The 17,815-nt window shown below is 38.1% G+C and overlaps 1 protein-coding gene across 1 annotated transcript in view; it reads left to right on the top strand.

Moving 5' to 3' along the window:
* The window catches only part of SVEP1 (sushi, von Willebrand factor type A, EGF and pentraxin domain containing 1), a 334,296-nt gene that overhangs the window by 161,667 nt on the left and 154,814 nt on the right, over window positions 1-17,815 (top strand). Inside the window, exons 17-20 of the mRNA XM_063455268.1 lie at window positions 2,901-3,062; window positions 10,536-10,697; window positions 11,411-11,572; window positions 14,060-14,151. Coding sequence (XP_063311338.1) covers window positions 2,901-3,062; window positions 10,536-10,697; window positions 11,411-11,572; window positions 14,060-14,151 — 578 coding nt within the window. The remainder of the gene's footprint in view (window positions 1-2,900; window positions 3,063-10,535; window positions 10,698-11,410; window positions 11,573-14,059; window positions 14,152-17,815) is intronic.

Consider the following 17,815-nt stretch of genomic DNA (forward strand, 5'->3'; position numbering starts at 1 on the left):
TGCTAGAGGTACTTTCCAGCTAACCCTGTTTACATGTAATGTATACGTTTGATTCTTGAAAATAAAGATTGTCAAAAAAAAAAAAAAAAAAAACACAAATACTGAATACTTCAATACATGTTATAATTTCATTATATTTGAGGCATACACATTGTCACTGGTCATTTAGTATTCATTTAACTGTTTCTGATGTCATCCCACAAGGGCAAACTAACATAAGCTTCTAATGAGTTTGTGAGTTAGAATGAGTGATAATTTCTAAAGCTTGGTTAAGTTTAATAACCAACTGCAGTTTATGGTCACATTGCAAGAACTTTTATTTGTAAAGAATTGCATATATCTTATCATAATACCATCGTTAGTTCATTGATAATAACTGTGCCCCTGTATGCAAGCTTGAAATTGTTAATAGACTGTAAGCTCGTTTGAGCAGGGCCCGCATCTACCTATTGTTCCTGTGTCATTGTGTAATTGTCTCGTTTATTGTAAATTTTCATAATATTGTAAAGCGCTGCGGAATTAGTTGGTGCTATATAAATACCAATAATATAATAATAATACCAGAATTAAATGTATATTGGTTGCTTGAATATTTTCTTTGTCCTGCAGATGGCAGTGTTTCTTTGCAGTTGCAAATAATTGTAGTGTTACTTTCAAACCTCAACAGCTTTTGCGTACCACTATTAGAGCAAAGGCAGACAGTTTGAAAGGTAAACATTAATCAGACATTTTTATAAAAATGTCACACTGGAACTTAACAGAGATGCTAAAAAGGAAGAGAAAATGGAAAGTAAATAGCATATTTACAGAAGTGGAACTCTTATTAGTATTTACTAAATGTGTTTAGTACCTGGGAAATTGGGATGTGAAAGCAACACCAGTGGTTCTTAACCTTTTTTGAGAGTCACCATAATAGGGCAACAATGTTCTCCGTGTATTCTTCATGGCATCGTGCTTAAATCTTCATTTGTAAAATAATACCTAATAATGGCTGCAAAATGCCTTAATATGACTTTCTTCCATTGTCAGTAAGGGCTCGATTGCAGAACTGATACTGCAAACAGTAAACTATACACAATTGCATGGGGCCAGCTTGTTCCACTGAATACAGAGTTATGGGTCCTGATCTTAGGGGTAACTCAAAATATTTCTCATAAATTGCAATGAGCAGGAAAGAATGTGTTTTTTTTTTTTTTTTTACATTTTTTAATTATATTAAGTTTGGACCATTTCTCCTGTGCTGCAGAGCAGTCGATCTCAGTCTGTTTTGGATCAAAGAACACATCAAGGAGAGAGCAATTTCCAAGGAACACCTACTTTATTTTTCTTTTCACCTTCCTCAGCAGCTTATAAATGTCACATTTACTTGACGTCTTACTAGAGAAGTAAGCATATTTCCAGCCAAATTGACTTATTACTTTTAATTAATTGTCAGCTAGGGATCCCAATTGTAACGCTGACTCTTACTGAAAAAAACGCATTTATTAATAACACAAAGAATGCATTTAATATATTTCAGCTCTTAAGCCAATCAAGCATGTTTATTCACTAAGCAAATATAAGCCGTATAGAAAAAACTGAGGCAAAAATAGCTTATGGGGATTTTTTTTTCTTTAGCGAATAGATATATATATATATTTTTATTTTAATGTCCCCTTATTTTTTTATGTATTAGCGCCCAACTGCCAGCCATAGGTTTTGGTGATGGGCAAGCTTCCCCCAAATTTTTTTAAAAGCCATCTCCCAATGGTGAATGCCCACTCCCATTATTTAATTTTAAACACTCACCCGATGTCCATGGTTGGGTGCATGGGGGACATGTACCATGCTCCATCTGGTATTTTACAGGCCTTATCCAGATGGGATGGAGTCTTTAACCCCTTAAGGACACATGACGTGCGAGACACGTCATGATTCCCTTTTATTCCAGAAGTTTGGTCCTTAAGGGGTTAATACCACCTGGGAAGAAATAGTTGCCCAGTGACTAGTGTTTAATTACAGTGAGCAGCTGCTGGCTGTTCAGGTTGCCAGCTGTCTTCTCTCCCATGTTTGATTCCATAAAACAAAAATACTACAAAGTATGAATGGATTAAACAATGCCCAGTAGTATACACCAATTTATTAGAAGAACATGACATTTATGCAGATATTTAGGGTCTAAACCTTTTATCGATGTGTATGTGCAGCTCTGTCTGTACCGGGATCAAAGTGGTATGTAATGACATCTTCTCAGTATTGGTACTGCCAGTAAGAGAACTCAAGCTATTGTTGATATGAGTCTGATGTGGATGAGAAATGCAGTGTGGTTTTAGGAGATATTTCTATCTCACTCGAGCTGTTCTTGTTTGGTGTCAGATGGCATTTCCTTGAGATTCACCAAAAAACAGGTAATATGTTCTAAAAAATTTTGCTTTCTAGGGATAATTTGCAAACTACTATTTTTAAGTTAAGGCTTTTTATTAACCTGGAAATTGCAGGCACTGTCATGCGTGTTTGCTAAACCTTTCTTTTAGAGATTATTGTGTCTAGTTTGTATTGAGTGGAGAGATACTGTTTCTGCGTTTAGTTGGCCTTGATCAATGTGAATTGCTGAGCTCTTGATGCTCTCATTATAGGATTAAGATAAATCAGTGGTAAAGCTTTTTCTTTCAACACTTTGTCATCAACTATCTATCACTTTTCACACTTTACAATAGCAGGCAGCTTTTATTTAACGGTAACTAGCTCATAACAGATAGCGAGGGAGTTACACTATTCTAGGGCTTAATGGAAATATTTTTTGCTTTAATGGGTGGAAGTGAAACGTTTTATGTTTCTCTCTGAATACATCTTGAACAATCATTTTGAAGTGTGTTCTGTAAAGTATTTATTCTGTTTGCCTTTTCTTTGGATTTCCCTAGTGAACTGCCCAAAGGGAACATTTTATTCATTGGAGCACAACACCTGTGAAAGCTGTTGGATTGGCTCCTATCAGAATGAGGAAGGACAAATGGACTGCAAGAGCTGTCCTTCAGGCACTTTCACAGAGTATCTCCACTCAAAAAAGCTTTCAGAATGTAAAGGTAGGTACTCATTTACTATTAATAACGTTCCTTGCAATTTCAAGAGCCAATTTTGTGGTTGGATTGTTAATATTTGTTTTTTTACAAGGCTGAGAGTCCATTTTTCTACTGGAATAATTGCTTTCATTGTCATGCTTTACTATACAGCTTCTGAATAATTTCGCTTGGTGTTATACATAAAATACTTTATATGCTTTTTTTGTCAATGTCTTGTCGATCTCTTTTATTGAGGTATTGAGAAATCAAACAAATGAAAAAGTAACATGCATTGACAGTCGACAATAGACAACAACATTGCACAAGTGATTAAGCTGTCAAGGAAATCATACCTCATCTTGTTTTGTTTTCATAGAGTAACATGAAAATGAATGAACATGAGTTAGCTGCTTATTAACACAGGATTAAGAATGAATGTGACCGGCTGAGACAGAGACTAATGCAATAACAATGACAATAATGTTTAGGCAGACTACAGTCTAGGCAACGATAAGAGTGGATGATCGTCTGTATACAAAAAAGCAAAGAGCACAGGGACTCAGCTGAACTAGAAGCTAATAGTTTACGACATATAGGCTGCATTGTGTCATGTAAGGATTCCAGAATGCAATATATTTAACGCTATCACATGCTGGGCTAACATAGGAAACATTGCAAGTGAATGTTTGTTTATTAATACATGCTGTAATGTCATGCTAAATATATCACTTGTACTTGATCCAGAATTAAGATTAAACCTCAAACATAATGATAATAATATTAATGAAAAAAAAAGAAAATGAACACGGTAACACTACAGGCTACAAATGCCTGAGGAGGGAGAGATGGCATCCAGGCAAAGCAGTCCGATTGTTCATGGTAGGGCTGCACAGATGAACAAGTTTAGGATTAACCAATGCCCAGCTTTGGGAGGCAGTCAGTGATATGCGGTGTCATAGCATGGTTGAAGCAAGACCAGCCCCAGGCCTGTGTGCATCATCAAATCATGCTCTGGGAGTGCAAGATCTTCACCTTCCCATTATGGGAACAACAGAAGACCTTGATGGTCTGTCGCCAGTGGTGGATGCAGATAGTCCGTTTATGTGGATGATGCATCGGAGCAAGGCCCCTAGTGGCCCTCGGCGCAGGCGGGCTCTTATAAGCAAAACGTGTTTGAGTGAAGAAAGCCCAATTACAACCCAGCTCCCGCTCCTCCGATCTCCTTCCTGAGTTTGATGGGGCATTGTCGCTGTGTGATTCACCATATGCACCCATGAGCATGTTAGAATTCTCTTCTAGCCATCTTATTGATTGCTGCAATGAGAGATGAGGTTCCCTTTCGGGCTGCATTGTGTTACTCTTATATGAAGTAGGTGCGTCCGCCATCTTGAATTACACCATTGCATTCGTAGATGAATTTGCAGCTTTGTGTAGGCCTCACCGTAGGTATTTAGGGCAATTCAGTGGGGTCTAGGATGACCCATGCTGATCCAAAGTGGGGGGAAACACGTCAGCGAGTTAAAACCAGTGAGAGTGCTCTGCTGCATGTTCTGGGAGAGTGGACACCTCTCCCATCTGGCGATTCTGATAGACCCCATTCGAGCCTTCGGGGTATGCAGTAGCAGAAACTTCAGATTAAAGTCCAAGGGACGTCATCTGGCTCCAAATACAGGGAAGTCTCAGATGTGCCGGATAATCAATTTATGAAATTATTACAGGAGTTGAGTGAAGAGCTATCAGAAAACCCACCATGAAGCATAGGCAACACCACTTTTTTATTTTTAAAATCTTTATTTATTGGAAAATAAGGACCTAAAATTGTGTAACAACTTTGAAAATAAGGGGGAATGAACTCCAATACTAACAAAAGTATTAACAGTGCCTAGTGTCAGGATCCCACGGGCGGCTGCGAGGGGAGGCTGCAGTCCGCTCGCGGCACTCACCCTCCAGCCGTCCGCGGTCCCCTTCCTGCTGTGCGCTCGGCGGGCGGCATCCTCCCAGCCACGGATGCCGCCCGCGTCTTCCTCCACGTCCCCCAGCGGCAGCATGCATGACGCTGCACGCTGAGAGACCGCTCATTTTAATAAACGCCGGGGTCAGCCACCTGACCCGGCGTTAAAGGGACAGTGCCTCAATCACAGTGGGAGGTCTAGATATCTCGCACGTGTGATTGTTAATTCTGATTGGAAATTATCCAATCAGAATTAACCTATGGATTTAAATACTTACCTTTCCTGTTCCTCTCTGCCCTGTTGTGGTCTTGCTTGCTAGTATTGCTACTGAACTTGTGTTTCTGGTTACGTACTCTCTGGCTTGTTTCTCTGACTTTGTGACTTTCTCCTATCCTTTGACCTCGGCTTGTTTCTCGTTATTCTGTCTTCTGGTTCCCCTTACTCGGCTTGTCTCCTGACTATTCTTTGTGTGCTTAGCCCGGCATCTCTAAGGTCCGGTACTGCACCTTTTCTGTGTGTGTGTTAGCGTGTTTGGTTCCCGGAATCGTGACACCTAGTGCTCCAAGTTCTACATGTTATGAGTTCAATAACTCTATTGCTAAATATGGCGTCTGGATGGCTACTGTCTGTAAAGGTATAGAATGAAGCAGAAGAAGTGCTAAAGGCTAGTAAAACACAATTGAGAAATGTAGTTTAAAAAAGAAGCATAAAACTTCAACATATTAAATTAATTCACAGCAAATGACCTGGAAAAACCATGACATCAAGGGCAACTGAATTTTTGTTATCTCTGCAAGCAAGGATAAGTCATAGACGTATGCTGAGTGCCAACACATGATAGAGTAGCCTGGTGTTAACTAACAGATTGTTATGTTTAATTAGTCAAGCTAGCAATAATGCAATTAAATGTGTAGATGTTTTCTTAAAGTGATTTTCTTACTATGTTAAATAAGATTTAGCAAATATTATTATTTATACACACAAAACCCTCATTTTCAAATTATGCAGTATTGATAATTTATAGTGACCTTGAATACTATACAGAATTAATGAACCACATGGGAATAGAGAGTGTCATAAGATGAAAAGCATGATTAGTCCAGGAAGACTCAAGCAGAATATAGTGATGTATTTAATTGTAACGCAGCCACTTAGGTCAAAGTTGTGCTTCGTGATAAATAAGCATAGATCATTGACTTAACTTGTGCATCCAAATGGTCAAACATAACCAAATACCTGTGCAACCGATCACTGTATTCTTCCAATAGGCCCTAATAGTTAACAAAAATTTCAGCCAGAAATGAAGAGGAAGAGAGGAAAATAAAATGAGGAGGAAAGGAGGGGAAATGAACCACTTCCACACTAAAATCAAGCTTAAAGGATCGCTATAGGGTCTGGAACGGAAACATGTATTCCTGACCCTATAGTGTTTAACCCACCATTTAGGTGGCTGTACATGAAGTTTCAATGGGCCATGTTATTCTTACAGTCAGGAAGTGGGGAGGAGTGAATACACTCTACAATTTCACAGTGAGCATCACATTTGCATTACAGAGATGGATACAGCTTATTATAGCAGTTTTAAATAACTTTTTTTTTTAGAAATACAGGTGATACTCAAAAAATTTGAATATCATGCAAAAGTTCATTTATTTCAGTAATGCAACGTAAAAGGGGAAACTAATATATGAGATAGACGCATTACATGCAAAGCAAGATCGTTCAATCCGTGATTTGTAATAAGTGCAATGATTATGGCTTACAGCTCATGAAAACCCCAAATCCACAGTCTCAGTAAATTAGAATATTGTTAAAAGGTGCAATATTCTAGGCTCACAGTGTCCCACTCTAATCAGATAAGTAAGCCATAATACTTGCAAAGGGTTTCTGAGCCTTTAAATGGTTTCTCAGTCTGGTTCAGTAGACTGCTGACCTGCCAGTTGTGCAGAAAATCCTCATTGACACGCTCTATAAGGAGGGAAAGCCTCAAAAAGTAATTGCGATGAATGATGGATGTCCCCAAAGTGCTGTATCAAAGCACATTAATAGAAAGTTAGGTGCACAAGCAACAGGGATGACCGCAGCCAGGAGAGGATTGTCAGAAAAAGGCCATTCAAATGTGCTGAGGACTTTCACAAGAGTGGACTGAGGCTGGAGTCAGTGCACCAAGAGCCACCACACACAGACGGATCCTTTAGATGTCGTATTCCTCTTTTCAAGCCGCTCCTGAACAACAAACGTCAGAAGCGTCTTACCTGGGTTAAAGAAAAACAGACCTAGTCTGTTGCTCAGTAGTCCAAAGTCCTCTTTTCTGATGAGAGCAACTTTTGCATCTCATTTGGAAACCAAGGACCCAAAGTCTGGAGGAAGAATGGAGAGGCACACACAGCAAGATGCTTGAAGTCCAGTGTGAGGTTTCCACAGTCTGTGTTGATTTGGGGAGCCATTCCATCTGCTGCTCTTGGTCTACTGTGCTTCATTAAGTCCAGGGTCAACGCAGCCGTCTACCAGGAGATTTTGGAGCACTTCATGCTTCCTTCTGCAGATGAGCTTTATGGGGATGCTGACTTCATTTTACAGCAGGACTTGGCACCTGCCCACACTGTCAAAAGTACCAAAGCCTGGTTCAATGACCGTGGGATTACTGTTCTTGATTGGCCAGCAAACTCGCCTGACCTGAACCCCATAGAGAATCTATGGGGCATTACCAAGAGAAAGATGAGAGACATGAGACCGAAAAATACAGAAGAGCTGAAGGTCGCAATTGAAGCATCCTGATCTTCCATAACACCTCAGCAGTGCCACAGGCTGATAGCTTCCATGCCACGCGGCATTGTGGCAGTAATTGCTGCAAAAGGGGCCCAAACCAAGTACTGAGTTCATATGATGCTTATACTTTTCAGAGGTCCGATATTGTTCTATGTACCCTCCTTGTATTAATGATTGCATGTAATATTCTAATTTACTGAGATTGTGGATTTGAGGTTTTCATGAGCTGTAAGTCATAATCATCACACTTATGACAAATCACAGCTTGAACTATCTTGCTTTGCATGTAATGCATCTATCTCATATATTAGTTTCCCCTTTTACGTTGCATTACTGAAATAAATGAACTTTTGCATATTCTAATTTTTCGAGTATCACCTTTATATGATTTAACTGTATTGGACAAAATGGACAAATAGTGATGTCCCGAACGGTTCGCTGGCGAATAGTTCCTGGCGAACATAGCATGTTCGCGTTCACCGCCGCGGGCGAACACATGCGATGTTCGGTCCGCCCCCTATTCTTTATCATTGAGTAAACTTTGACCCTGTACCTCACAGTCAGCAGACACATTCCAGCCAATCAGCAGCACACCCTCCCTAGCAGACCCTCCCACCTACTGGACAGCATCCATTTTAGATTCATTCGGAAGCTGCAACCATTTTATTTATTTTTTTTAATTTATTATTTTTTACACTTTTTTTTCAGTGCATATAAATGTTACAAGCAGATACTCCCCCCAGACACTCTGTATTACTGCAGATACTCCCCCAGACACTCTGTGTTACTGCAGATACTCCCTTCAGACACTCTGTGTTACTGCAGATACTCCCTGCAGACACTCTGTGTTACTGCAGATACTCCCTCCAGAAACTCTGTGTTACTGCAGATACTCCCTGCAGACACTCTGTGTTACTGCAGATACTCCCTCCAGACACCTTGTGTTACTGCAGATACTCCCTCCAGACACTCTGTGTTACTGCAGATACTCCCTCCAGACACCCTGTGTTACTGCAGATACTCCCTCCAGACACTCTGTGTTACTGCAGATACTCCCTCCAGACACTCTGTATTAATGCAGATACTCCCTCCAGACACTCTGTATTACCGCAGATACTCCCTCCAGACACTCTGTGTTACTGCAGATACTCCCTCCAGACACCCTGTGTTACTGCAGATACTCCCCCCAGACACCCTGTGTTACTGCAGATACTCCCTCCAGACACTCTGTGTTACTGCAGATACTCCCTCCAGACACCCTGTGTTACTGCAGATACTCCCTCCAGACACCCTGTGTTACTGCAGATACTCCCTCCAGACACACTGTATTACTGCAGATACTCCCCCCAGACACCGACACAGAGCAGAATAGGGACTGTTCCCCCTACATAGGGTCACTTGGCAGATATGGATTGACACATATCCTAAGGATCCCTGATACACACTGACACAGAGCAGAATAGGGACTGTTCTCCCTACATAGGGTCACTTGGCAGATATGGATTGACACCTATCCTAAGGATCCCTGATACACACTAACACAGAGCAGAATAGGGACTGTCCCCCCTACATAGGGTCACTTGGCAGATATGGATTGGCACCTGTCCTCAGAGACCCTGATGCACACTGAAACAGAGCAGAATAGGGACTTTTCCCCCTACATAGGGTCACTTGGCAGATATGGATTGACACCTGTCCTCAGAGACCTAATTGTGTAATAATGGTAATACTATTACCTATTATATAATATTGGCAGGGGTAAGGAAATTCCCTCTAAATAGATGGGTATAGGCAGAGAGTATGGAGACCGGAGTGATAAAGTGTCAATAAGGTGATATAAAGTTAAATGTATCACAGACACACAGCCCCCCTTTCTCTTAGCTAGTTTCCAGAAATGCTGGATAGGTAGAAGGGCTATAAAGACTCAGATAAGTCATCACTATTGTGGCCAGAAAGAGTCCCTGTGGGTTTTAAAATTTGCCTGCCCATTGAAGTCAATGGCGGTTCGCCCGGTTCGCGAACGTTTGCGGAAGTTCGAGTCCGCCGTTCGCGAACCAAAAATTTTGTGTTCACGACATCACTACTAATAAAAGGACTTCACTTGTATTTTCAATCTGACGAAACAGAAAGACATATTTATTAACTTGTAATTCCTTAGTTATTCCTTAAAGGACCACTATAGGCACCCAGACCACTCCAGCTTAATTAAGTGGTCTGGGTGCCAGGTCCAGCTAGGTCCAGCTCAGAGAAACTGCTATGTTTATAATAGGGTTAATCCAGCCTCTAGTGGCTGTCTCATTGACAGCCGCTAGAGGCGCTTCTGCGCTTCTCACTGTGATTTTCACAGTGAGAAGACGCCAGCATCTATAGGAAAGCATTATGAATGCTTTCCTGTGAGACTGGCTGAATGCTTTTGCCGCGCATGCACATTCAGCCGAAGAGGAGGAGAGGAGGAAGAGAGGAGGCGGAGAGGAGGAGGAGAGTCCCCCGCTGGCGCTCGAGAAAGAGGTAAGTTTAACCCCTTCCTCTCCATCCAGCCCGGCGGGAGTGGGACCCTGAGGGTGGGGGCACCCTCAGGGCACTATAGTGCCAGGAAAACTAGTATGTTTTCCTGGCACTATAGTGGTCCTTTAAGAATAAACAATTTTTCTCAAGATGCATTTTTTCTTAGTTTTATTTATTAGATGGCGTGGGTGATGATATTGCCTGTATTATTGTTTATCTTGAGTTTGGTTTTGAATCAGATGAATTTTTATTCTATTATTTTTGGTTTTAGCTCAATGCAAGCCAGGAACATATTCATCAAATGGTCTTGAAACCTGTGAGTCATGTCCCCGTGGCACTTATCAACAAGTCTTTGGCTCTAAATTCTGTACCAACTGTCCCAAAGGAATGTCAACAGTTAAACAAGGATCTGTGAACATCTCAGAATGTGGAGGTTTGTTACAACATAATGAAAATATTGACATATATACATATCATATAGACTTATAAAAATGATATAGGTGTTCTATTAACTAAAGTCACCCAGAAAGTCACACTTCATTTCATTGAAGTGGTCTGGAAGCAGTGTTTTTTTTTAGTTTTAACCTTACAATATAATACAATCATGTAAAACAATGAAATCTTTACATTAAACAAACATCTAGTGGCTGTCTTCCAGATTGCCAGAAGAAATTCTTCTGCTGCACTGATTTAGGAATTACGTGTTCACATGATGCGTAAGCTCATAGGAAAGCCTTGAATTCAACACTTTCCTATGATCAGCATTTAGATGTGTACACGGCATTCGCCACACATGTGGATTAGTCTCAAATGCTTATCTATGAGACCATGTTTGTATTCCTAACACTTTAAAGCTTCTTAAATATATGTCTTACATCTCTTGGGTCTTTTATTACTAAAGAACATTTGAAAATTTACAAAATACACAAAATTGTTTACATGGCTTTTATTTATGTTTTTGTCCTTTTACTATGGTCTGATTTTGTCCACACATTAGGATTTTATTAAATTACATCTAGTCAATTTATTGTGTATTATTACCCATTGAGCTCCCTAATATTTACTAGCTTGTCGTATCTAAGATTATTTTGATGGCTTATTTATTGTATCCGTCCATCTTTTATTTATTCTTCCCATCTTTGTTAGTGCCATGCCATGCTGGTGAATTCTCCCGCACTGGATTAGTGCCATGTTATCCATGCCCTAGAGACTACTATCAGCCTGAATCTGGGAAATCTTTCTGTCTGTCCTGTCCATTTCATGGAACCACCACCATACATGGAGCAAAGTCAATAACAGACTGTTCAAGTAAGTCATCTACTCTGTCCTTTCAAATGTTTAATTGCAGATGACTTAATTTATAGCAAACACACACAAATACCTTACATGGTTATATATGTGTGTGTATTTTGTTTAGTTTATTTTTTGAGCTGTAATAAATAGAATAACGTTAGAATGATTTGGGTACAGGCACTTTGCAGCATAATGTGGTTATGGTGGTTATCAATGTGTGTCATCAATAAGTTGAAAACAAAGAAATTTGATAACATAATATTTCAGCAACTCTAAATTGCTATACATGTTGGAGAAATTTAACTTTTCTTTTATTCTCCTTAGTGTACATACTGCAAAAAATATTATTAATTAATGGCTCAAAAGAAGATGTACAAAGGAAGATGTATTTCAATTAATATTACTGTTACCTATTTTCCAACAGTCCTAGAGTTTAGTGCTAAACCATTATTATTATTCTTTATCACTTATATATAAAATAAATAAAAAAAAACAACACAAATTGCGGCAATATCGTTACACAACAGTAGCAGTAGCAGTAAATTGGTACACTTTATGGATCACAACATTATTTCTTAGGACTCTCTAATACTGAATGATGAATTCTCTTCTGGTTGTTAGCTGGGCAGCATGTAAACGCAAACTTGCATTATGAATTTATCAGACAAAGTTTATTCCCTAGTAGATAAACCATTCTGTTTCCATACAGCAAGTGTTAAATTAGTTACACATTCCCACCATGTGTCTCAGCTCCCCTAGTGTTATTCATCTTTTATAATCTGTTTCTGAGTTTACAAAGCCATATTGTCAACACATATCACTCTACAGACTTCTGTCTAGAATTGTATTCTGCATAAGTAATTATAAACTCTGTCTAAGTGTATTAAGTATATAAATAAAATAATGTTTCTATTAAAGGAGCAGTTACACCTTTTTTTCTGTAGTGATAAATGCGACTTTAACCCCCCATCCAAAAAGCAGGTGACACTTTGGTTGATGGACAGTGGATTATAGTCAGTGAAATGTTACCTTCTTCCCAGGCCTTAAAGGATAATTGTCATTACATTTTAATTTCTTGTTTTTAAAAGTGTATTACATTTAATTAAAACCCAATGGCATTTCTGAAATGATGCATATTGATTTGTTTGAGAAAATCTCACATGTTCCATGTTAGGTTACATTCTGTTGTCATCTGATCAACTGCTGGTCAACCTAAAGTGCATGTTACTGCATTGCTCAGTGCACAATGTAAACATGTAGCAGCAGGCAAGTTAGGTTGAACAGTTGGTCAGATAACAATAAGATGGCCAACATGGCTGCTCAGCCAGATAGAAAAATAAAATTTTCTAAAAAAAAAAAAAAAAAAAAGAGGATATAATAATAATAATAAAAAAAAAAAACATTAAGTTTCATTAAATGTAATAAAAGTTTATGTTTCTATGAATTTCGGATGGAGTTAATGCCAGATGAAGTTCAATCAGTTGAACCCGATAAATGGGTCAGCAGCTTGAAATAGAGCCTCTAACAAACGTGCATCAGAAGCACATTTATTGGCCTTTATTATCGTCTAACTCTGTTAGTCATTAAAAAGAAAAAAGAAAAAAAAAGCCTATGAGGGTCAATATAACTTCTATATTAGTATAAGGGAGATTTACTACCTTAGCAGGTGAGGGTATGTCGTTAATCATTAAAAATACAGTGCTGTTTACTGTAATATTTATTTAGCAGCTTGACAGATATGGCTAAGCAGCTACTCATAAAATATGATGGGAACCTGGCATAGAACCCCCTCCCCCCCACGCCCCTGACCATAGGCATCGGGTGGGAAAGGGAAATTAAATAATGGGAGTAGAAAAGTTCCACCCACCTTGCCCCCCTTTCTCCTCCGTGGCCAAATAATGTAGGGGACAAACTAAATTCATCCTGAGGTCCCACCCATGCAAGCTATGATTTATTCATTGTGCACCCCAGGTCCAACAGTGGGGGCTTCTGATTCATTAAAGGAAGCAAGATAGTGTCCTTTGATCCCCTACCCATAGGCAGTAGGAGCTAGTTATATAATAAAGCGAAACTACTGGCCATTGATGCAGGCAAGGGGGTGGATAGTAAATTGTCCACCCCATTTATGTAATTTTCATCCCCCACGTGGAGGCAATGGAGACCTGTGCCACCTCTAAATTTTAAACTTCTCCTATACTAATGTCTTTTACTGACCCACTTTCTGTTTTATATTTAAATACAATCGGCTGAAAGCTGCCATGTGATTGGCTAAAGATACGCACAGCCTGGTTGCCATATGTAGCGTAGACAAATAACTAAATGTAAAGATGTCTTTATCAGAAACAATATATGACTGTCGTTAAAACTGCTCACCATATCTAAAATCCATGATTCTATAGTAATAAAATGAGGGTTAAATTATTTAGACTTTTCTTTTAATCACAAATGCTGTTTCTTATGGCAAGATTGATAACATGTGTTTCCCATAATGTTATTCTGTAGGTTTTGGCTCCAGCTTCTCGGCAGCAGAGGAAAGTGTAATGATTCCCATTCCTTCAGAAAATGTCAACAGCAAATACAAAGTCAGCAGTCAGGCAAGGATATCATTTGTTTGATAATTCTAGCTCTAATGGACTTGCAAAAAAGTCAGATAAAGAAAACATATTGCACACATTATAGAAACGTTAAACAATGTTAATGGATAATGTTAATTTAACTGTAACTACATCACCTCAATCACTTTCATAATATTAAGGTCAGCTTCTAGGCTTGTCTGTAAATGCAAGAGAAGAGTGTTTATGGAAAGAATATAAATACATAAGTCACTAAGTAAGTGAAGGCAGTAGGAGTCACAGTAGTGATAGGAGAAAATCTACTGTGACAAAAGGGGGGCACCTATTGCTTCCTCCTTAGCTCTGACCCATTGGGGACAGGTGGGGTCTAAGTGTAAAAATACTTACCCTCCCAAGTGACTGGGTTTCCCCAAGACTCAAGTCATTCCCCTGTACCCCCCAATAAAATAAAACCAGACTTACACCGCATTCCTGGCACCATAACTACTACAGCAGTATGATGTTGTGTGTTGCTTTAAAATTAGGGTCTGGTATTCCCACGGCAACACAGTAATTCCTAGAACATGATTCTCCTTTAGAATCACTGTGTTAGCATTCAGACTAAATAAATTAATAAAATAATGTAAAAAGTGAAACAAAAGTCTAAAATTAAACTGAACTATCTGCACAATATAAAATGGATGCTATATAAGCCAGTGTCAGTTTAAGCAACCCATTTTTTTTATATGTGCGTGTATGCTCCAAATAAAGTATAGCATTATAAAAAAATAAATAGTTTATTAAATGAAGCAAGTTTTAAACTATCCGATTTTGAACAAAGTGGAAGCTTAGGGATCACTCTTTCTGGGGGTAACCCAGATGACTGAAAATAATTTTAATTCATAGGAAAGAGTTGAGTGTCCCAATAAAGATAAAACAGCTCTTATTAGCAATAAAAAAAAAATGAAGAGAAAATATAAGTGGTATTTAGTGCGCAAGGTGCGGTTAAAAAATAAATTTATATACAAGTCTATATACAAATTATCAGTATACTATTAATAATGTTTCCTAGGTATAGTATCACAATTATACTCATATTCAATTTGTTTATTTGGTAACAGTATCACAATTATATTCATAGACAATTGAATCTATATTTGTGCGGTAAGGTCTCCTTATTTACAATGGTACAAAATAATGTCTAGATTGTTAGGGGATGTTTTGTTTCAGTGTACCATTAATAATATTTCCTAGGTAGTAGTGTCATAATTATACTTATATGCAATTAAATCTGTATTCGTGCGGTAGGGTCTCCTTATTTGCAATTATACAGAATTGTGTCTAGATTGTTGGGTATAAAGCAAAATATAGCCAAAATTAAAGTAATGCGTTTGTAAGGAACAGGTCTCCCTGTTTGATACAGAATAGTGCCTAGGTTGTTTGCTTATACAATTACATCTGTGCTCCTTTGCGCGGGTCTATTTGTTATTTGTTGATTTTTTGATCAACGAGACATATACATTCGTTGCCATGTAAAGAGAATTTAGTGGGAATAAGGGGATCTACAGGGAAGAGATGGAGTAATAATTTTTAGACTACTTGATCGATATTATTGTAGTTGTGTATCACTCTGAAGATCGATGGTGTGTCCACATATAATAAATGCTGTTGCTTTGTCTTCAAGGTTGCCTATTAGGTTCTAATTGGTAGCCTGGCCTGGAATCGAATCTTTATAATCCCCTATAGTGCCAATGAGTACAATAAGTAGAAATCTGGCTATTGGAAGCCGTTAAGGCTACTTTGTGCTCTAAAAGGCTTCTGATATATCACAGTCAATTCCTAAGTGACTATCGCCTAAACGGCTATTGGTCTTCAATGAAGATAAAGTATAGTGGCTCGGGATCTTGATGCAAGACTGATCATAATCTGATAGTATTAGTCATTCATGCACTATCTCCCTTAATCCCCAAAGAAACACCTTTAGACCCTGTATATCACACTTGTAAATTACAAACGCACAGATGGATACTGGTTAAATAAAATGTATTGCACAGATAGATACTAGTTAAGTAGATGTATCAAATGTATCCAAAGCTCGGGATCCTGGTTGTATGAACCAAAACATTCCTGTCTATTAATACATTCTTAGATTTAGCTATCTATCAGGATTGCCGAGAGTCCCGATGTGCGCGTTTCACCCACAGCTCATCATTGGTGGAATTAAAAAATGGTCATTCTTGTCTCTGCCAATCAAAATTGGCAGGGAGGAATGACGTATCTCAATTGAATTATTGAGTTAAAATACTCGTTATTCTATCAGTGGATGGAGAAAATGGATGAAACCAAAATGTTATTGAACTTCAAACACTTTACTTAGTTCATTAATGATGAAATTAATGCTGGAGAGTCTATAATGTTTATTTTAAGCAAATCCTTATATTTAGTGTTTCAATCTTGTCTGTATCTATGTATATAAAGAAATCTATTACATTATGTTTATTGTGTGCTAGCTAATACTAGATATTCACTCTATACTGAGTGTGAGACTCATCCAATATATCTGTAATGCTTGTTAAAGAGTTCACCGAAAATGTGTGAAAAATAAGTCAAATATGCTGACAGTTGTTGTATTTGTGAAGTTTGTAATTTTCGGCTGATTCTTGTTCCGACTTTTAAAAGATAGGAGTGGAAACAAACTTATATTCTCTGTAAGTCTGTTTTTACGGTCATACAAAATAGGTTACTCACCTTTAAGAAATAAAATATAAGACAGACAGAATCTAATTATTTTAAACAGTGGGTTCCAATTTGAGTTACTGGGTGTACCAAATTTTTGTTGTACTTGTATGTTAACAACTTGGTTTCAAGATCTGTTAAGGTTCTGCAGGATTAAGGATATATTGTGATGGCTATGCTCTCTTTGTGCTGATTGAACTCATGGAGCCAGATCTATTATGTTGATTCCTTGCTTTTCTTAGTTAATATTCGTTTTCAGATGTTCATCTAAACTAATACATGTTGGTGTCATATATATTTTAAATGAAAAAAAAACAAACATGTATTGTGTTACTGTATTTTCGGGTATTTATAATGTGGTAGATTTAGTTAAAGAATTCTCTTGGAAGTTACAAACCCAGTTACAAGGATCTTGAGGTTGCACTGGGTTAAGGATGGTCCTTATTTATTATATCTATAATTGAATCGTCTTGTTGGAGTTTTCCTTCCCACTTCAAATATTTGACCCATTTATTAGGTGCTTATGGGTTTATTCCTTTAGATTGTAATTTTGAACCTATGTATTAGGTATAAGGGTATTAATTTGAAGGTGATACCTAATAATGATATGCTCAAAAAGGATCATTTAGTTAAGAAGGCAAACGGAAAGTAAAAGAGAGATGACCATCATCACTTTGTTTTTTTTACAGTATACTGAGTTGAAATAAAGTGATCAGAGAAGCTAAGCAAATTTAATTTCCGAGAAATACCTGATCTGTGTCTCGAAATATTGAACAAATTTGATCTTCTAGTTACATTTAGATACGTTTACATTAAGCAATTCATATTTATCCATCCAGAGTCTATTGATGTATGCAGGGAGTGAAATTGAATTCCTTGTTAAGGCCCCTAGGTGTTTGTGTCTGGAATTCATAAATCCATTTGGACTCTTTCTGTAATAGTATTAGATTAAAATTGCCTTTCCTAGAGT

This window comes from Pelobates fuscus, chromosome 5, assembly GCF_036172605.1.
Source record: "Pelobates fuscus isolate aPelFus1 chromosome 5, aPelFus1.pri, whole genome shotgun sequence".
Classification (NCBI taxonomy): domain Eukaryota; kingdom Metazoa; phylum Chordata; class Amphibia; order Anura; family Pelobatidae; genus Pelobates; species Pelobates fuscus.